The 21,172-nt window shown below is 56.9% G+C and overlaps 1 protein-coding gene across 4 annotated transcripts in view; it reads right to left on the bottom strand.

The window, feature by feature from the left end:
- Positions 1 to 21,172, bottom strand: part of FZR1 (fizzy and cell division cycle 20 related 1) — a 43,901-nt gene that overhangs the window by 7,511 nt on the left and 15,218 nt on the right. For all 4 annotated transcript variants that reach the window (XM_081076720.1, XM_081076721.1, XM_081076722.1 and 1 more), the window contains 9 exons: positions 4,927 to 5,049; positions 3,527 to 3,652; positions 3,343 to 3,406; positions 3,122 to 3,249; positions 2,352 to 2,434; positions 1,769 to 1,952; positions 934 to 999; positions 300 to 402; positions 11 to 195 (listed from right to left, as the gene is read on the bottom strand). In XM_081076720.1, coding sequence (XP_080932846.1) covers positions 11 to 195; positions 300 to 402; positions 934 to 999; positions 1,769 to 1,952; positions 2,352 to 2,434; positions 3,122 to 3,249; positions 3,343 to 3,406; positions 3,527 to 3,652; positions 4,927 to 4,995 — 1,008 coding nt within the window. In that variant the 5' untranslated portion in view covers positions 4,996 to 5,049. The remainder of the gene's footprint in view (positions 1 to 10; positions 196 to 299; positions 403 to 933; positions 1,000 to 1,768; positions 1,953 to 2,351; positions 2,435 to 3,121; positions 3,250 to 3,342; positions 3,407 to 3,526; positions 3,653 to 4,926; positions 5,050 to 21,172) is intronic.

Genomic DNA, 21,172 nt, shown 5'->3' on the forward strand with positions numbered 1-21,172 from the left:
AGGCGCCTACCTTGTTGTCGTTGCCCCCTGAGGCGAGGAGCTGGTGGTCCGTGGACCACTTGAGCCCACACACCTCCTGCCGGTGGCCCTGCAGCCGCCGCTCCGACTGCAGAGGTGGGGTGCGGATGTCCCTCTGTAGGATCATGCGGTCCCGGCTCCCAGACGAGAGCTGGTCGGCGTTCCAGGCCAGTGCCCCTGGAGGCCAGGTGGAGGGCGGGGTGAGGCCAGGGCCTGGCCTCTCGGGAATGGGCGTGGGTGCTGGGCATCACCCCCACCCAACAGCACCCTGGACCACTCACCGACACGTGCCGTGTGCCCTTCGAGCATGGACAGCTTCTTCCCTGCAGCTGCGTCCCAGATCTGCACGAAGCCTTTGTGCGTGCCCACGGCCACCAGGTTCCCCTAGGATCGAGGATGCAGGCAAGAGCAGGCATCAGGCCCCGGTGTGGGGACCCGGCCTCCCTGGGCTCTTCCCTCCCCCTCCCCACTACAGGACCTTGGGGCCATTTCTCTCAAATCTTTAATGCATGTCCCTTTGGATCAATGTGACAGCCGCCCTTGGAACTTCCTGGGGGGATGGTTACACAACACACGGGTTTGTCAAAATCCAGCGAACGTTAAGTCCCATGAACTTCAACATGAGGACCCACCTGGTGGGTGGAGCCCAGGCTGCCCATTCATGGGGGCGGGGCTCTCTGGGGGCCGCCACCAACCCTGTGTCCCTGGGGAGGAGCCCTGCCAGGAGCTCGTTACTGTAACCATCTCTACCAGGCTGGGGACAAGTGGGGTGCAGACATTACCCTGGGACTTGGGCAAGACCAACAGGCGGGGTTCTGCTCCTCTGGGTCTCCCCGGCCCCCAAACACCACAAGGGCTCCTGCCAGCGAGGCCCAGTCAGACCTCCCAACCAGAGGACAAGCCCTGTGTACTGACCCGCTCAGACCAGCCCACGGAGGTCACCGAGTCCCCTTCCACTGAGAGGTCACAGAGTCGGGTCACCTGGAGGAAGGAGGGAGTGATCGGTGTGAGGTGCCATGCTGCCTGCTGGTCATTCAAGGCCTAACCGATCCTCTGGCCCTTCATCCATCTGTTCATTCACTCACTCAGTCACACCTCAGGCCTCTGGGCACTGGCGTCAGTGCTGGGCCCCCGGAGAATGAAGCTGGGCTGCCCTGGAGGCTGCAGGCTGCAAGGAGACCCATGCCAGCACAGGGATGAGTGACTGCAGCGCCACGTGGGACGCTCAGGTGATGAGAGCATCACACAGAGGGGGCGCTCCCAGCAGGTGCAGCCCTCTGAAGAGGCTCCGCTCACCTTCTTCTGAACCCATTTGCATTTGGTTTTATATCTGAAAACCTCCCACCCTGGCGGGGGCAGTGCCTGACTCCACAATGGGCCTGGCAGCCGCTCAGAGAGGTACTACTGGGGCAGGGGTGGGGCAGCCCCGGCTCAGCCAGGCCAGACACCTGTCACCTCTCCTCTGCAGACACAGGCTGAGGACACACTCAGGCTGGCAGCAAGGACGCTCCTGGTCACAGGAGCCAGCTCACAGCGGGAGGGGCACCGGGCCTCTGCTCACCCCTGCTGACTGACGCTGGGTCCTCGTCTGCACAGAGCGTAGGCTCCAGTGCTGAGCGAGGTGGCTGGGTGCTGCCCCGGGCTCTGAGCACCCTTCATACAGGCCCGACCGTGCTCAGCTACCGGGAGACGCTGCCCCACTCGCACGGCACACATGCAGGCAGACACGCGCAGCTGCCGGGGTGCCCACCTGGCTGGTGCAGGCGCTCCACAGGTACACACACGTGCCCAGCCCAACGCTGAGCACGTTGAGAGAGGACCAGTCCACCAGGTTCAGGTAGAAGTCGTCCTGCAGCTCGGGCGCGTCCAGCACCTTGAAGGGAATCTTGGAGATCTTGCGGGTGGGTTTCCGTGGCGATCGCAGTAACTTCTGACTGTGGGGAGAGCCTGAGCTGGTGATTTGCTACCAAGCAGCCACACAGTTACCAGTTCTCCTCGGCTAACGTCACCCCCTGGTACCTTGGCGACTCTCCTCCCACTCGTCCTTCCCCTCTGCCCACATGATCCCAAACTGTGGGTACCCCATGGACACGAGGCCCTTTGCTCTCGGGTGGTTGCCCTGAGGCTCAACTGCCATGCTGCCCCCTCTGCCCAGCACCTCCTCCGGAGAGCCCTCCCTGACTCCCCGTCCCAGTTTGGGGTCAAGGCCTCCAGGCCAACACTGCCCTGGGTGAGGTGTCCCCAAGGCCCTCTGCGTCCTAGGACTAACTGCCCCTCCCATGCACCACCCCGCCGCCGCCTTCCCTGTCCCACTGTCGCAGACCCAGACTCACCTTTTGTTGCTGACGGGGGATAAGGAGTAGGGAGACACGTCGTTGCCGTCATCAGGGCTCGAGCGCTTGGTGCTGAGGGAATACTAGGGAGGGGGACGCACACCTGCTGAATGGACACCGTGGCCCCAGCGCTTGGGAACCTCAGACCCAAAGCTTGGGCGGGAGAATGGGGGCCCAAACCGGGAGCAGCTCTAAATAGGGGTGTCTTGGGTTCTGGGAACTCAAAGAAGCAACCCAGGCCTCCCCTTGCACCCTCCCGGCAGTGACTGCCAACACACTCCCACGCCCCTTGCAGCCACCAGCCCCTCAGCCACCCTGTGGGACCCAAGCCAGGCTCTTTCTGACACTGCCAGGGGCCCCCATGACCCAGGATGGCACGGACATGCTCCGTGGGGCGGCACTGCCAAGGCTGCTGCCCCTTCACCCTGCTGCCCCTTCACCCTGCACCCGGCTGCCAGTCAGTTGCCCGAGCACCTGCCCCAGGGTCACCTTTTTCTCAGCAAGTGCCCAGGAGGGTGACAGGCCTGGGGCAAGCTTCGGGGTAAAGGAGCCTGGCTCTGCCTTCCTCAGGCAGGTGCCCCGATTCTCTCTGGGGCTCAGGGCCCCAGCAGGGCTGGGGCATGGGGGAGGCTCTCAAGGAGGCCGAAGCTGGGGGCCTGGAGGAACGGCCACACAGAGCAGGAGGCGGAGCCGAGGCTGTGCCTGGCACAGTCCTGGGGACAGGAGTGTCCGCCCAGCGGGAGCCGTGTGGGCACGGCCGGCAGGCTCACCGTGAAGAGGCCCTTCTTCTCGGGGGTGGACGGCTGCAGCCTGCGGTCCTCCGTCTGCGGGTCCTGTACCTTCTCGATGCCAGCTCCCAGCAGCTCGTTCTTCAGCAGGGCCGAGTAGGCCAGGCCATCTGCGGGCACCAAGCATGGTGAGGGGCTCGGCCAGGGTGGGGTGAGGGGCAGGGTGGGGGACGAAAGGGGTGTCTGGGGCCCCGACTCCCGACCTTTGCCATTGTCCGAGGTGGCATCCTTGGCTTTCCGGTTCTGGCTGGGAGACTTCTCATTTTCCTGCGGCAGGGGGAGGGAGAGGACGGGAGTGAGCAGGAGCGGCCTGGCCCGGTGCACGGCTGCGCAGTTAGCGGTCCTTCTTGCCAACCCTCCCTGCCCTCTGCCCTCCGGGGCCCTTACGTTGATCCTATGGAAGTTCACGCTCCAGTTGGCACCGGCTCTTGAGGGGATGAAGCGGTCCCCATGCTTGCTGGGGGAGGACACGGGGGAGTTGGCAGGTGTCAGGGTCCGCCGCATCTCCGGGACCTGGACGGATACGCAGTGAGGGGCTGGCTGCATCACAGACCCCAGAGAGCACGGTCAGCCTAGCCCACCTTGCCTGCTGTATTTGGCCTCTGGCCGTTGAAAGAGGAGCCTGATCTTGGAAACCCGAGGGGCAGAAGTAAAACATTTGGGTAAGTTCCTCATGTGTTAGACCCTGCTGGTGGCTCCGTGAGGCAGGAAGAGGCCAGGGAGCCACCGAGCTTGGGAAACTTGAACCCTGCAAGGTGGCTTTACTTACTTCTAAGCAATGAGGATGGACAGAAAGGTGAAAGTATGGAAAGAAATCGTTTCTTTCCTGAGCGCAGAGAGGCCGCTACCCTGTGATCCCCATTTCCCGCACACGAGGATATTCTCCCACGGACCCAAGACCCACCCATCCAAATCAGGACGGGAAGGAAGGCAGTACATCACTCCCAGTGAACCTCCGACCCCACTCGACTGTCCCGGGAATGCCCTTAATCTGTAAGGGATCTGCTGTGGGTTGAACTATGTCCTCCCAAAGCATAGGTTGCAGTCCTAACCCTTGGTACCCACGATGCGACCTTATTTAGAAATAGGATCTGCAGATGGAATCAAGTTAAGATGAGGTCACACTAGAGTAGACTGAACCCTAAATTGAATGTCCGGTATCCTTATAAGAGACAGAGACACTGACAGAGAAGGGGACGTGAAAATGAGGTGGGGACCGGAGTGATGGGTCTATATACCAAGGACGACCAGTAGCATCAGAAGCTGGAAGAGGCAGAAAGGACCCTCCCAGGGCCTGTCTGTCCTGTCAGCCCTGCATCATAGGCTCCCGTGTCCCAGCACCGACCCCCTCCCATGGCAGCCCAGCCACCCGAGCCAGCTCCCCTGCACGGTTTCGGGTTGGGCCTGAACCCCAACTCTGCAATGCTTGGCCCTTCACCACCCCAATGGGAAGGCAGCTCTCATTCCCTCATCACCAGTCAGTCCTAAGTCCCCATGGGAAGGGCCGGCACGCCCTGCAGACCGGGAAGCACAGGTCCCAGGTCCTATGAGAATAAGGGGCCTCAGCAGCGGGAAGGGGGGCTGCACGGAAGCATGTGTCGGGTCTCACACCTGGGGGGTGGCCGTGGCATGGCCAAGGGAGAGCCCTGGGGAGGACGTGTTTCTCACCTGCCCAGCACATTTGTTTGCTGAGGGCTGAAGCCCAGTGGCCAACTGTACCCCACCACCTCCCGACCAACTCCAGCGCGCCAGGCCAGTGCTGGCAGGGGCAGCCATCAGGTACTCACACATGGCATCGTGTTCTCATTTTGGATGACAATCTGCCGGAGGAGGCGCCGCTCGTAGTCCTGGTCCATGGTGACACAGGGCAGGCACGGCCTGCCGGCCAAGGTCAGCCAGCCAAGGTCAGCCTGGGGCAGGAAGGGCAGGAGAGGTCAGCTCCAGTGGGCAGCGGCCCCCACCACTACCTGGTGACCACAGGGAACAGCAAGTCCCCGTACCACGTCCCAGGAGCCCAGAGCACAGGCCCTGGAAGTCAGAGGGAGATGTGATGGGACAAAAGGGGCTCCCGTCCAACTCCTCTGTGGGGCCCTTCCTCCAGGCCCCCTTGCCTCTGTCCTGGCTAGGGCAAGGTTCCCTCCAGCCCTGCCCCCAGGGCTTGCCCCAGGCCCTCCACTCATCGCCTTCCTGCTTTAGACCCTATGAGGCCACGAGCCATCCAAGGGACCACGTCCCTGTTCCTTGGACCCAAAAGGGAAGCAGGGGGCTCGACAAGGATTGGGGTGGTCCCAGCAAGGATTCCTTCTTCTCAGCAGGGCCATCTGTGTGTCCTGAGGCACACCACGGGGGGTATCAGTATGCTCCACGGGAGTCTGCCAGGGCTGACCGGGCACCAGACCCCATGCCAGCACTTGCACTCCAGGGCAAGGCCAACCAGGTCGTGGCCCAGGGACATCAGCGTCCAGTGCACACCCATGCCGGGGAAGCCTCTCCGAGGAAGAGGAGTGAGAGTATGCCAGCAAGAAAGCTGGAGAAGAACATTGTAGAGTGCAAAGGGCAGATGTGAGGGGCAGCCTCAGACAGAAGGGATGCTCTTTCCAGCGGGGATGGCAACCCGGGCTCAGGGACAAACCAGGCCAACAGCCGTATCTCTGGCTGCTCTCAGAAGAAAATGTTTGCCAGTCCTGCCTCCGCTGGAGGCACCGCAGAGTATGGAAGGTGAAGAAAGTTTCCAGGACAGAGCCAGGCACAGAGGCGCTCAGCAGACTGCAGCTCCTTGCTGTGGGCCTGCTCTACAACTGCCCCCGCCCCCCCAGTCTGGCTGCCCCCTCTGCTCGTCTGGCTGGAGTCAAAGGCCCCAATGCACAGCAGCGCTGTGACAGTTCCGACCCGAGTCTCCACGTGGGTGCCTGGACCGACAACAGACCAAGCATCAGGAAGCCTAAGGTAAAGGCCAAAACCTCAAAGCTTATGAATTCCTGGGTGTAGCACCCTGGTGAAGTCAGCATTTGCCTGAAAAAAGCTATGGGAAAATACATAAACATAAAATCACCACCCTAACCATTTTAAGTGCACAGATCAGCGGCATTAAGTGGACACACACTGCTCTGCAACTGTCACCACCATCCACCTCTAGAACTTTCTCATCTTCCCAAACTGAAACTTTGACCCCTAACTCCCCACCCCGCCCCGACCCCCAGTAGCTCCTCCAGAAGTCACATACACAGCCACATGGCCCAGCAATTCAACACTGAGGCTTACATGCAGAAGAAAGGAAACAGTCCCACATGGAAACTAGCACTCGAATGTTCTTATCAGCAATATTCACAATCACCAAAAAGAGAAACAACCCAAGTGCCCATTGAAAGATGAATAAATACACAAACTATGGTCCATCCACACAGCAGAATATTACTCAGTCATAACATGGAAGTTCTGTCACCTGCTACAACATGGATGAACCTTGAGGACCTCATGCCCAGTGAAACAAAGTCAGACACAGAAGGACAAACACTGTGTGATTCCATTCACAGGGGGTCCCAGAGGAGTCAGATTCATACTCAGAGTAGACTAGAGGATCAATTGCCCCTTTTACAAAAGGCATCTGAAGAAAGTCCTAGCTCAGCGTCACCAGGCAGGGAACCAATCTGAGCTGACATCACGCACGTCCCTTGGTGTGAGGCCACACTGACATATTAGGCGGGTCTGCCTAAGCTCTGTGTTCACATCCCCCAGCGGCCTCTGATGAATCCCCGGCCCGTCACGGAGACCACACACCCTGTGCAGCTGAAGCACGAGCGTGAGCCTGCCAAGTCCTTGCACCTCACCTGCCTTATGGGACACATGGGGCTGCTTTGATGTGGCCCAGGCCAGACGCTGGACGTCTGGCCAAAGAGCAGGACGCAGCCAGCTGCCACCGTGGTGCTCCCACCACACGCCATGTTAGCAGGCTTGAATGTTTTAGCTCGTGTTCCCTCTGCATGGCAGCACGAGCTGGGAGCCCACCCCACCCACCCCTGTGCAGATGAGGGCATGAAGACCAAGTGGCAGCAACACCCCCAGCATGCCCACCGGCCTCCCTCCATAGCCCAGGGCTCCTCTGAGCCCCACCGTCCCTTACCTTGGCAGACAGCAGGCCTCCTGCTTTGGTGAGAAAAGTGGGGCTGCAGTACATAGCTCCCCTCCGTCCTGGGTAAATCTCTGAGAGCAGCCGCCCCCCTCCTGGCTACAGGCTTCCTGCCCCCTCCTCCTCCCCTGCCGGCCAGTCTGGCCCCGCCTCACTCAAAGTGCACCCATGGCTTGCCCCAGGATTCATCTGCATCCTCCTTCCACCCTGCCAGCTCCCCACAAAAGCCTAGGCCATACCCAGAGCCTCTGTGTGTCCTTACCACACCTAACCACTCCTGGGGCAGCACGGCTATACTTGGACATGAAGACGCCTGTCTGAGCGTCGGTCCCAGGTGGAGATACCTGTTCAAAGAACAGTTTCCCAAAGTCAGGCCCAATCATCTCAGTGAACACAGTGCTCGGCTCCGTGCAAACCAGACCTTGAGCGAGTACCCTGAGGGGGGTTCATAGGGAGCTGGACACAGAGAAGCAATAATGGCTTCATTCTAGTAAGTTCTGACCATCCGTGGGTGCTTTACCAGAAGTGGGCCAGTTGGTTGTCCCCCTGCTTTGCAGACAAGGAAACAAGGCTCAGAAAGGCTGGCTAACTTATCCCTGCCAGTACCAGTGCCTGGGACTTCACTTGCCAGCCACTGGGCAGTGAGCCCTTGGGGGATGGGGTGAAGGCCGTGCCTGCTCCCGGTGCTCAGTGGTCACTTCTCCATGACTTCCAAAACGCTGCAGGCCGTCCGGGCACCACTGCTGCAAGTGAACTTTTCCAGACCAAGTCAGCAGCTCACTCTCCCTAGGCAGGGAGGCTCAAGACTGGTAGGATCTGGGGGAATGAGAGCCTGCTCCAGGAAAGGACCTCTGGGGCTTCATTGTGGGGACCGGTCACGCTGTGGACAGTGGTCCACACCTCTGGGCCAGATGCGCACACTTCCTATGGAAACCACCTCCTTCACAGGGCAATGCCACCACACTGGGAGGCTGGCAGGGCTGGGCTGTTTCATGACAGCAGGCCCCACATGACTCCCTCCACGCTCCAGAAATTACCGTCATTTTGCCTGGTATAATGTGCACATTTTTTGCCCACATTTGTGAGGGGAAAATAAGGATGTGCATTACACATGGGTAGTACTAATTCTGTATCTATATAAATGTTTTCATTTCTTTTATTTATGCTTATGAGTTAAAAGTGTAACTCTAGAAATCAGTAACGGTATCAGTATGCAAAATAATACCTGGAATACGATAATCGGTTTTGTTGAACTTACAACGAACTTGCAATGACGAAGAGTTCTTGGCCTTCTATGATGCGTAAATATCATAAATTTGTTACCAGTACATTGTTTTCCAGGCATAGAAACTATTTATTGACAGACAAGGCCTACGGATCTATTTCTTCTTCGACATGCCCACAGTGCGGCCAGGGTCTCTGTGTGCGGGCCTCGAGCACCAAGTCCCCAGAGGTGGCGCAGCCCTCTGTGGGCCCGAATTTTCTCCAGTTGCTCCAGGTCTTCACGGAGCTTGTCGTCCAGACCACTGGCCAGGATCTGGCTGTATTTTCTGTCCTTCACATCCTTCTGTCTGTTCAAGAACCAGTCTGGACTCCTGCAGTGGCACGGCTTCTGCGTAACGGTGATCACACGTTCCACCTCACACTCAGGGCGCCCTCCTGCTCTCTCGGGGAGGTCAATGTCTGCTTTCCTCGACACCACAGGAGTGTATCTGACACCCTCAACTGCAGTGATGGCTAAGGCAATTGTCCGCTGCCTGTTGATATTGGTGCTGAGTACTAACAAAACGTGCTGGGACTTCTCAGGGGTCACTAGAGACATGACAGCAGCCCCAGTGGGTGTGTAGACCTCCTGCAGAAAAAGCTAAACTTTCTTGTACCTTGTATCTGTTATTGTGTTTTGTAATTATTTGTTACATAAAATTTCTTGTACCATTATGTTGAAAAATAAATGCTAAACTTATTTATAATACAAAAAAACAAGTACCTACATGTAAACAAATACAAATTTGAATTAAAAAATTAAGATGATTTTTTTCCTCTGAAAGTTTGGGCCAAAAACATGGGTGTGCATTATACACGGGAGAGCATTATACACGGTGAAATACGGTAAGCAGAGCCCAAAAAACGCTAGTCATCTCCCAGACAGAGTGGGAGTCTGGTTTCCCAGGGTGAGCTATGAAGCTAAGTGCCACACAGCCGGCCGTGTGCTGAATTTGAGCCCAGACAATGCGTCCAGCAGAGCACGCCCTCCTGTTACCAGGTCAGCTGCCCTCTGCCGGCTAAGCACCCCGACAAGGCAGCTTCTAGAAAGAAGCACGTGCAGGGGCTGGCGTCTCGCCATTTACAGACATGGCTGCTGAGAGACACAGAGGTTCTGAACTGCCCACGTGTATAGGGTCCTCGTCCCTGGGACCTGTGGACATGTCACCTCACATGGCCGAGGGACTTTGCAGGTGGGATTAAGTTGAGGCCCCTGAGATGGGGACGACCCTGGATTCCAGGGGGCCCAGTGTCATCACAGGGTCCTCATAAGAGGGAGGCGGGAGGCTCAGAGTCAGAGATGGAAGGGGCTACGCTGCTGGCTGTGACGATGGAGGAGGGGCCACGGGCCAGGGACACGGTGCCTCTAGAAGCTGGAAAAGGCCAGAAACGGTTCTCCTGGCCCTCTGGAAGGACTGGCCCTGCTCACACCTGGGTTTAGCCCTGTGAGATTGGGTTGGACTCCTGACCTCTAGGACTGTGAGAATTTGTTGTTTTAGGCCACCGAAATTTGTAGTGACTTGTTATAGCAGCTTCAGGACAAACACCAGGACAGAGGAAAGTGGTGACCACACTGCAATCTTCCTTCACTGGTCTTCCTGGGGAGCTGTGGCTGCTGAGCAGCTTCCTGAGATCCTTGTGCTCAACACGGGTCCTCAGAGGCTTTCTCTCTGCCCAGCCCCATGGGATTCACTGTGGATGGCCGACCACCCTTCCTTCTCACTTCTCTCTCCATGACCCCTCCCCCACCCGACTTCTGAGATCCTTGCGTCGGTCGGGAGGCAGTGGGCCTTATTCTGCGGACTTCGTTCCGCTCATTTTGCTGAGCGCCTGCTCGCAGACCCCGGGCAGGCACTGGGGTAGAGCAGGCAAGGAGACGGTCGCGGTCCAACCCTCCCAAGCTCCCTGCCTATCGGGGGTGGCACGCCAGAAACACGGAACTATATGTAGAACCATTCTGGGTGGCAACATCTACTACCAGGAAGCACACTGAAAAAGTGGCTCCAACATCCTAGCTGTCCAAGTATGGGCAAGGTGGAGGGGCTATGGGCCGAGGGGCCACTGGGTCCCAGCACCCAAGCTGAGATGGTCTCTCTACGATCAGATACCCTCAGAGGGACCCATGGGGTGCAGCCATGGCAGATGGGCTCCAGAACTAACTCTTCCCAGACTCTGACCTGGTAAAGTAGGTAATGGCCCCGACAGGAGTGAGCCTTCCCCCTCAGGAACCCGACCCTCACCACCAGAGTTGGAGGGAGACAGACTCTATGCGCAGAGACCAAGATCTCAGAAGGAGAGCGACAACTAGCAGTCCTGACCGGCTGCAAACTCACACCCAAATTGTATGACCCTGGGGGACAGAATCACGTGGCAAGGCCTGCTCAGCAGCCTGGAGACCCTGCTCCAGCTAAACTCAGAACTGAGGCCTGGAGCTTGGCTAGCTTGCAGACTGACCCATTCCAGAGAAAAGGTTCTTGGTCCCAGGATGGGGACCTTGGGAAGCACCCGTACCTCAGTGCCAGCTTGGGGACTCCCACCCATCTCCTCTAAGATCGCTGCTTGCTCCACCGCAGGAAGAACAAAAGACCCCAACACCATAAGAGAAAAGGCTGGTCAATTCACCACCAGAGAAATGTAAAGTGTCTGCGAGGCAAACACACCACAAACATTTTTTTTAAAGATGACGATGGAGAAAAATATCTGCCACCCTGAAGATAAACCAAAGTGGCAGAGGACATGAACTCCTGGGAAACTCCTGGGAACTCCTGGGCTCCTGGGAAAAGATGCCCGACCTCACTAGCAGTCAGAGAAGGCGGCTTTCACCTGCCAGCCTGGCACGATTCTCAGCAGGTGACACGCCCTTGCTGGCTGACACTCGCCCACACTGCTGGCAGGAGCTGAAACTGGTACAACTTCTAAGGAAGACAATTTGGCAATTGCTTTCAAAATCCAAAAATGCACATCCCTTTCCATACCATGTTTCTACTTCTAAGAATTTGCCCTTAGCAACTCTGGGCGCCTGTGTGTAAAACCCTGTGTACAAAGACATTCTGTGCAGACAGCTTATGAGAGCAGGACATGACCTAACGGATGGGGCTCCTTCCCCTCCAGGAGACACTGAAATAAAAAAGGCAGGCTGGAGGGTCTTGGGGACCCACTGCCCATGAGACCAGCACCATGCAGATGAGTGATTTCTGGAAGGCTGAAGAAACTCATAGCAGAGATCACTCTGGGGAGAGGAACTGGAGGATGATGGTTAAGAGAGGGAGGAAGCCTCGTTTCCCCTGACACATAATTTTGTACTTCTCGAATTCTGTGTCGGGAACATGTTGTCTATTCAAAGGAATAAACCAACCAGGGAAAGATGGAACCACATAAACCCTGGACATGACAGCAAGAGTTCGGTGGTGGGGACACAGCTGGCTGTGTACCAGAACATTCTGCCGCCTTTGTTGTATGTCTGAAGTTTCCTAATAAAATGTCAGAGAGAGAAAGCAGTGATTTCTGTTAACGAGTAGTCACTGAGCACAGACAATCTGCAAGGCCCTACTGGAAAGGCTCCCCCAGGCTGCAGGGTTTCGGGCTGATGCTGATGGCAGAGCTGGGCAGGAAGCCATGCACAGGGCGAGAACTCTGGCCCTGGGGAGGTGCTCGCGCTGCTGATCCAGGGGCACCTCCTGCAGGCTGATGTCTGTGGTCTGCTGAGATGGCCAGGGCCCTAGCTGCCCGGCTTCCCACTGCCACTGTCCTGCAGGGAACTGTCACTGAAGGGCTCACTCATCTGCCAAGCCAGTCCTCTTTCCCCCGTGACCCCCAGAATGAAAAACCAGGAAGCCCACCTTCTGCCACTGCCTCAGATAAGCCTCAACCTACTAGTCTGGGAAATGAGCACAACGCCAGTCACTTGAAAGGACAGTGATGAGGTCCCCTCACTGCTAGCGCCAGCATGCCAGGATCACCCAGACACGTGGTGGCTGCGCTGCCCGTCCCTCCATGTGCGCACTCTAGTGAGACCCTCTCTGAGAGTGAGCAGACTCCGGCCCCAGGGAGCAGGGCCCTTGCTTTCAGCCTGGCTGCCCAGCAGCCCACTGCATCCTCCAGGAGGCTTCCCTTCTGCTGGCCACTCCCACCTCCCAGGTCCTGCAGGGCTCACATGGTTCCCACTCAGCAGACACTGAGCAAACATGGCTCGGAGGACAGATAACCCAGCAGTTCTCCCCGGGGTGACTCTGCCCCCAGGGGACACTGGCGAACATCTGGGGACCTCTGTGGGCACTGTGATGGGGAGTGCTCTGGCATCGAGTGGGTGGGGCCAGGGAGGCTGCTCACCCCCCTGCAGCGCCCAGCACGGCCAGCAGAGAGTGATCCACCTCCGGGGGTCAGCAGTGCTGAGACCTGGTGTAAGGCCAGGCCACTGCTGGGTGAGATGATGACACATGTGGGCTGGCCCTGGGCTTAGCAAGGCCAAAGGGGCCTGAAGACAATCCTGTGCCCACCCCTGTGAGTCCCTCTTGCAGCTGAAGCCAGTGGTGGGCTAGGGTCCCACGTGAGGAACAAAACTGGGGACGAGCTTTAACCCCGCCCAGTCTCCCACTGGCTCCCAAGTGTGGGCAGGAACCGCCTCACCTCACCAATGAGGAAATGAGGTGGACGAGCCTGTTTGGGCAGGACAGATGACACAGCACGCAGCTCCTCAATACTGTTTTCCAGGCTTCCTCCAGTGGGGGCGCGGCCGCGCAGAGCAGAGCCACAGGCACGCAGGGCCTCCTATCAGGCACATGGCCTCGAGTTCAGAGCTGGCCCGAGGCCCCCAGGATCACAGCACTCTGCTCGCAGCAGCCAAGTTTCAAGGCCTTGCTTATCTCGAAAAACTGGTCCCCACTGGTTTTATATTTTGTAAGGCTCTCAAAGGAGCCAAAGGAAATGAAACATCCCCACGACATGTCTTCCATGACTCAGTGTTTTGACGCTGCCTAGTCTAAATGTACGATTATCTATGAAACGGCTTACACTGGGGTTTCCCCTTTGGCACTGCTGGTACTGGGGCCCAGTCATTCTCCGCGGGGGGGCCATCCTGGGCACTGTGGGGGGTTGAGCACTCGATGCCAGGAGTAACCTTCCCCCAACACAGTGACAACCACAAATGTCTCACACATCGCAGTGTCCCCTGGGAGCAGAACTGCCCCAGGTGAGGGCAACTCCAGCCTCTGCGGGGGGGGGGGGGGTCGCACCAGCCAACGGTTAGAGGGCACAGGTGGCTCTTGCTACCCATGAGGGGTATGGAGAAGGTGGGGGCGGGGGGGGGGAAGCCCGCTAGCAGGAGCCTGTCATCACCCACCTGGCCGTGTCCTGTGCAGGCACCGCGGTCCCGGCTGAATGGGACACTGCTCCTGGTCCAATGGGGAAATAATGAGAACACAAATGACAATGACAGTGGCAAACTCCATCTGCCCCTCTCCAAGAGCCAGCATAACTCAAAGCACTCAACATGCTTTATTTAATTTTGTCCCCAGACACAATCCTATCTATCTCCATTTCACAAACGAGGAACTGGGCGCACGGGCAGCTGGCGGGTGGCGGAGCTGGGATTGGAACTCTCCTTGTCACTACCACTCAGGTCACGCCATTCCCATGGGTGAGGGTCCCCAAGCTCAGCAGAGAGGTAGCCAGCAGGCTAAAGCTCCAAGACCTGCACTGGACGGATGGCTCCTTACACTACATGTAAATCTCTACCAAGCACTTCCTGGGAACCACCCAGTTAGAGGGCTGGGGGCTCCCTGGGAACCATCATTTCGGGGCACAGCCTTTCACAGGGCCCCGAAACCTCCAGAATACAGGTGGAGGAAGCAGGAGGACCGGAGGAGGCACTAGTGCCCCCATACTACCTGTGGGCCTTGAACCCCCATCCTCTTGGGAAAGGTGCGGGGGGTATCACACCAGGGGCTCAGGGGCCATTCACTTATTCCCAGCCATTTTGGGGGAGTAGTCCCATATGAGGAAGACCCAACCAGAAATAGAGGGAGTTGTCCAATTTTCCACTCAGGTGGGGTGTGGGAGGCTAAGAGAGGAGTCTCTGGCTTTGCTCTTTGCCTCAGCGCAGGAAGCCGGTGACTAGTCCTCAAGGTTCCCTCCTCCCTCTACAGCAAACAAAATACCACACAGCCAGTTATGCAGCATATAACGGAGAAAGGGAGGCCTTTGCAGAAGGACCAAGAGTCCTGGCTCCAAGCCTTACTGGCTGCACAGTTTGGGGCAAGCAACTTCTCCTCTTTAAACCTCTGTCTGTTCATCTAGAAAGTGGGGATAAAGGGCTAATGCTGCCTATGTTGCTATGAAACTGGGCATGACTTCTTCGAGGCAGCTAGCAGAGTGTCTGACTCAAAGGAGATGCTACGTAGAAGTGGTGGCTGTTCCCACTGGCCCAGGGACAGGCGCCCTACAGGTCCCAGATGTGCCTGATTCCTGCTCCTTCATCACACAGTACGCCTGGGCTGTGTGGCATGGGAGGTGACCTGGCGGCCACGGCTGCTGCTCCAATGACCTGCTGGCCATAGCTGCAGAGGCTGGGCGGCCAGGCAGGGCTCCATCTCCTCCCATGCTGCCCACGCAGGTGAAAAGGACAGACCTTCCCCGAGCCTCTCCTCAGTCAAAGACATAGGAGGAACAGGGCTGCCTGGCAGGAGGTGTGGTCTCTGGACTGGACAAACAAGGCACAGACTGGGACCTTTGAGGGGAGTGTTCCCACTCTGAAGGGGGAACATCAACTAGTGGTCCCTTACCGCCAACGAAAGCAAACGGCACGCAGTGGAAAGACAGCACCCTTTTCCTGGGTGCTGATGTGAATCACCACAAGGCAAGTTATTCCGGGAAGGCCTCTGCTGGGGGCCCCTGAAGAGCACGTCCCAGCATGCATGCATGCACGCACTCAGCTGACGCTTAGTCCCACCGAGCAGTGCACGCAGCCCAGGAGCTGCTCAAGGAGCTGGGAAGCAGAGACTTGGCGTTGCTGTCCCCTAGGGCTCACAGGTCAGAGACAGAGAATTCCATCAACACCTCCACTCGGGACCCCAGGTGACACAGCTGGCAGCAGGGGCAGCACCCACCCCAAGTGAGACCTGCTGCTCTAAGTCCCGGAAATAATGCCCAAAGGGAGGTGAACATTTCTCTCACCTCTCACACCACAGAGCACCACTCCTCCGTTTGACTTGGTGAAACATTCAGACCAAAACGCCATTGGGGTCAGACAGCCCAAAAGACACAAACCCGACACGAAGGAAAGTCAACTTAGGTACCACACTCAAATGGTTTAGAATCACTGACGTGATTACTATGACTAATGCCAGAGAGCCGACTCTCCAGGCTGCAAGAGACCGTAAGGGCGATCACATTAAGTCCCACCAGATTTCCGGAGCCCTCTCACAACTCTGCGTCCGCTTGCATACCTGCAGGGACAGGCAGCTCACCTCCTAACACAGCCTGAATGTCAGGAAGTGCTTCCTCGGTCTGTCTCACTGCTGTTCTCACCCACGGATCCAAGGTGGAGCGGGGGTGGAAGGAAAAACCTAGTATGTTTAGGGCAGGTTATCTCCCCTCCCCTCCCCCTTCCCCCAGCACTACTGACATCAGGGACGGGTCACTCTCTGTGGGGTGTCCTGGGCACTGTGGGATGTTGAGCAGCATCCCTTGCCCCCCACCCACTCGATGCCAGGAGCACCTCCCCCATCATGACAACCGCAGATGTCCCCAGACATTGCCCCCAGTGGAGACTCCCAGTTGCTTCCCCCAGGCTCCACAGACCAGCACTGACCTCTTACTTGCTCAGCCCTTCCAAAAGTACAGACAGACAGACAGACCGATACCCTCCACCCAGCTGTCTGCCCCTCCCCGTCCCCACCATCCTTCTACCGTCCACCCAGCAGGCCTCGACTTATGGTGGGAGACAGTGCAAGTGCAGCCTGCCCTTTCTGCAGCAGCTGCCATGATCTGTAGGGACAAGATCTTCCCCAAGAGTGACAAAGCAATGGCTCCTGGGTCCGATCTGATCTGGGAAGAGGATGTGCAAAAAGCACACCCAGAAGCAACGGCATGCAGCAGTCTGCGGAGGCTCGTAGAAGGAGCATGCTGGGGCAGGAGGGAAAGGTGGCAAGGCCAGAAGGGCAGTCTCCTGTGGCTGGTGGCGGGGAGATGGGGAAGGGACCGGGAGCAGAGTGGCCCGATCCGATATAGGTTTATAGGCTGACAGGGGTGTAGAGTGGAGGGAGAAGGGGCCCGCCTGTCCAGGTGGGAAAGTAGGCGGTCCTGAGAAGGGGGCAGGGGATGGAGAGGAGGGGCCCCTCACAGGGCTCACAATCTGGGTGCTCTGTGGTGCGAGAATGACAGAAGAAATAGGGGTGGAGTAAGGGAGGGGGGTTGGGTTTGTGGAAAGAATGACGTCTTCTAGACACACTCAACCGGAGGTGCACAAGAGACATGGTCAGGCCACCCAGGAGAGACGATGCCGCTGGCCGAATGGGCCTGGAGTTCAGGAGTTAGCTTTGGGCACCAAAAGCAAACGAGGACAGGAAGTTAATGGCCACGGACAGGCCACCAAGGAGCACATGCACAGGATGGAAGAGGGCCACCACACAAGAACCTGTTCTTAACTGATCGAAGCAGCTCTAGTCATGATAGGCAAGAGGTAGAAATAGCTCAAGTGACAACCAACAGGCGAACGGACGAACAAAATGTGCCACATCCACACACTGGAATATTATTTAGCCATGAATTGATACACGTTACAACCTTGAAAACGTGATGCTCAGTGAGAGAAGCCAGACACACAAGGCCACACAGTGTGTGATTCCATTTATATGAAACGTCCAGAACAGGAAAGTCCACAGACACAGGAAGTGGATTCATGGTTGCCAGGGGCTGGGGTGGGGGGTGACTGTTGATGGGGACAGGGTTTCTTTTTGGGGTGATGAGAATGTTCTGGAACTGGACAGTGGTGATGGCTGCACAAGCTTGTGAATATACTGAAAAGTGTACACTGAATTGTACACTTTAAATGGGTGGACTGTATGGCATGAGAATTATAACTGATAAGCTGCTACCAACAAAAATTAAGATAAAAAGGAGGGCCAGTGAAGGAGACAGAGGACTGACAGGAACACACAGGAAGCCAGAAGAGGGTAGACTCTACATTCTACTTTTTTATTTGGGAAGGGGCACCATTTATTCTGCATAATGGTCAAATGACTAAATAAAGCTAGGCTGGGTAGAATGCACAGGGTGTTCTGTCGTTTTATTCACAAGTGAGGAAACTGAGGCAAGAGAAAGTAGTCACTCCCTAAGGACACAGGCTGCCTGGCGGCCAGGGGCATAAATGTCCCGGCCAGAGTGCCACATACGGGGGCCTCTGGTTGTATCCTGAGTCCCAGAGCTCAACAGATACCAGTGCGCTGAGGGGAGCTGTTGAGGGGCTCGCTGGACTCCTGTCCGCAAGCACGAGCAGGGCGCGCAGTGGCCAAAGCCTCGGAGAGACGGAGTGATGGGTGGGCGGGGCAGTGACCTATGGAGTTGACAGGGAGGAGGTCTTTGGGGCTTGGGATGGGGCAGAAACCAGACTACAAGGAGCTGTCAGGACAGAGGGCTGGCCACACTCCTCCCAGCTCCGCGGGCTCCCTGTGCCAACCGCCAAGCACCCTCAGGACCTACTCAAGCCAGCGTGCTGCAGGTGCAGCCTGGGCAGGGCACTGTGAAGGCTCTGGGGACGGAGTCCCTGTCCTCATGGGGCTCACAATCTGGACTCTAGTCCAGGGACCCCCTCGGCACTGCTGACACTGAGGTGGGGTCATTCTCTGTGGGGGGCCATCCTAGGCATTGTGGGAGGCTGAGCAGCCTCCCTGGCCCCCACCCACTCAATTCCAAGAGCGCCCCCAGTGTGACAACCACAGACATCCTTGGCTGAGAACCTCTGCTCGCAAAGAGAAAATGACAAGGGACTACAATTTGGCCAGTTCCTAAAAGACCAAGTCTCCTGATGTCGACGCCAACCACGAGTCTCCGAATGGACGCTCCAGACAGAATGACTTTGGGTCCTTGTCCCTCTCAGTGACACCTAGCAAAAGGCCCCACAACCAAGCCCATTCCGGACCTCCCCAAACTCAGGAGTCTGAAGTACACAACAGTCTGGCCAGAGGCCCCAGTAAGTAACCCCAGTGGATGATTTCTGCTGAACCAGAGGAGCCAGTGAGAAATCAATGCAGACTTACTTCTGAAGACCCACCAGGTTCTCCTGTTTGCTTCCAGATACCCACCCCTCCACCTGCCAGCCCCAAACTGCCACCACCACCAGCCAGGACACAGATTCTGGAGCAAGCTGGCCAGCACAGTCACCAGAGACACTGCCCCCACCACAGCAAAGCAACTGTCCTTTGACCCACGAGCTGTCTAAGGATCAGAGCCCTGGTTTTTGCAGAGGAAGGGCCTGCATCCGTAACAAAACCTTCCTGGAGCAATCCACCCTTGCTTGTTACACAAAGCGCCGGCCGCGGCCAGCACACCTGCTTCCACTCTGGGTTCATAAGGAACCACCAGTCCATTATCGCCAAAACAGAAGGGGCCCTCGACATCAAAGGCCAAGCCCACCCCACGAGGAATGCTGCCCAATAAAACAGCCTAGGATGCATTCTATGGGACAATGCACCACTCTGGGGACTGTCCCCGGAGGATCTCATCAGCTTCCGGTGTGCAAATCCCGCCCCCGACCTCCAGGGTAGACCACCCAACCTCCTTCATTTCAAAGTCCTTCCCACCTGTCTGCAATCCAGGGAGGAAGGTATACAAGCTGTGGGTGGATGGTTTTTCTTTGGGTAAATGGTCCTCATTTAAAGTGTGGTAAGGTGAACCAGTTAAGTACAAATTGCCAGTTATAAAAAGTCATGGGGATATAATTGTACATCATAAGGAATATAATCAATACCATGTTTCCCCGAAAATAAGACCTAGCCAGACAATCAGCTCTAATGCGTCTTTTGGAGCAAAACATTAATATGAGACCGGGTCTTATTTTACTATAAGATTGGGTCTTATCTAACATAAGACCGGGTCTTATATTAATTTTTACTCCGAAAGACGCATTAGAGCTGATTGTCTGGCTAGGTCTTATTTTCGGGGAAACACAGTAATATTGTAACTATGGATGGCATTAGGTGGGTACTAGAATTGGCTAGTTCCTAAAAGCACAGATTAGGGCCTGATGCTGCTGTTCTGGGGGAGGGATGGGGGGATGTCCCCTGGTTTTGAAGGGCAGAGTTCAGCCTGCTGCGTACAAAGGATTGTGGACGCTGACTGAGGGGGGAGGGGTCGCAGGCTGCTGGTGGCTCAGGTTGGAAAGGTCATGCAGGGCCAGGTTTAGGGGAGGCTTGGATTTGGGGGTGATAACTTTGTAAGGTATATAAATGTCTAAACACTATGTTGTACATGTGAAACTAATAATATTGTGCGTCAACTATAATTGGAAAAAAAAAGTATAAGATGGGGGGAGGTGGAGGGTGGGTACAGCCTCACCAGTGAGACATGAGGTCATCGCTTGGTGGGCAGGAGTGAGGGGATCTAGTTCCCAGCCTGAGAGGCATGATAAACAAGGGTATGATTTTGGGGGGCGAAAGAACAGGGAAAACCAGGTTTAGGCTGGACATCTGCTCAGTGGCAGGTCTCAGGCTTTGGGTTGGGGAAGGTCTAGGCTGTGCAGGACTAATGTGGAGGTAGGGGGCACAGTTTTTATTAATAGTAGGAGAAAAAGGCTCTGACAAGGGGAGACGGGCCACTGGGGAGGTACCGGTTGGGGGGGCTTGTGCTTTCAGGAAGAGACAGAAAGGTCCTGGATCTCAGAGCACACACAGGCTAAGATTTTGGAGGGGTCAGCACTAAAATGGGAGAGCTTGATTCTGGGTGGCTGGTGGCTGGAATGGGTCAAGCTGGGAGGGTGGAGGAGCAAAAAGCAGAGGAGCTGGGGGAGAGGAGAGCATTCATGGATGCAAACCATGTTGCCTAAATGCTGTGTGCCTGGAGCTGGGGGTGGAGGGGTGCCGGGTGTGTGGTGTGAATACAATGGGGAGCCCAGAAAGACAGGGTCTCCACACCTCAGCCTACTTGATTCAGGGTCCACAAGGCTCGGATTGTCTTTTATTGGGGCAGGGGCTGGTTTGAGCCTGGCGGAGTCTTGACAACTATGGAGGGCGTTTAAATTTGGGCAGGGCCTGCACTGGGATGACCTGAACTTGGAAGACCCAGGTTTGACCAGGCAGAGAACAGCACTGTGCTGGTCCCACTCGCAGAACAGCGCAGGTTAGGGCGTGGACGTGGCTGTTCTGGGAGTGGGAGGCGGTCCCCCGGTTTTGGGGGACAAAGCTCGGCCCCACGCTTAAAAACAGGTTGGGGACGCTGACAGAGAGGAGGTCGCGGGACGCAGGTGGCCCAGGTTGGGGAGGTCACGCAGAGCCAGGTTTGGGGGGCAGCTCGGATGTAGGGGTTAAAATGGTAATAGGATGCTGAGGTCACCCCGGGCCTCACTCGACTACGGGGGCGGCGTTCGGGGTCCGGCCGGTTCCTGGAAGGGCTCTGGCTTGGCGATCGCAGCCCGCCCAGTCGGCTCGGTCCCA

The sequence above is a fragment of the Rhinolophus hipposideros genome (genome assembly GCF_964194185.1).
Source record: "Rhinolophus hipposideros genome assembly, chromosome: 16".
Classification (NCBI taxonomy): Eukaryota; Metazoa; Chordata; class Mammalia; order Chiroptera; family Rhinolophidae; genus Rhinolophus; species Rhinolophus hipposideros.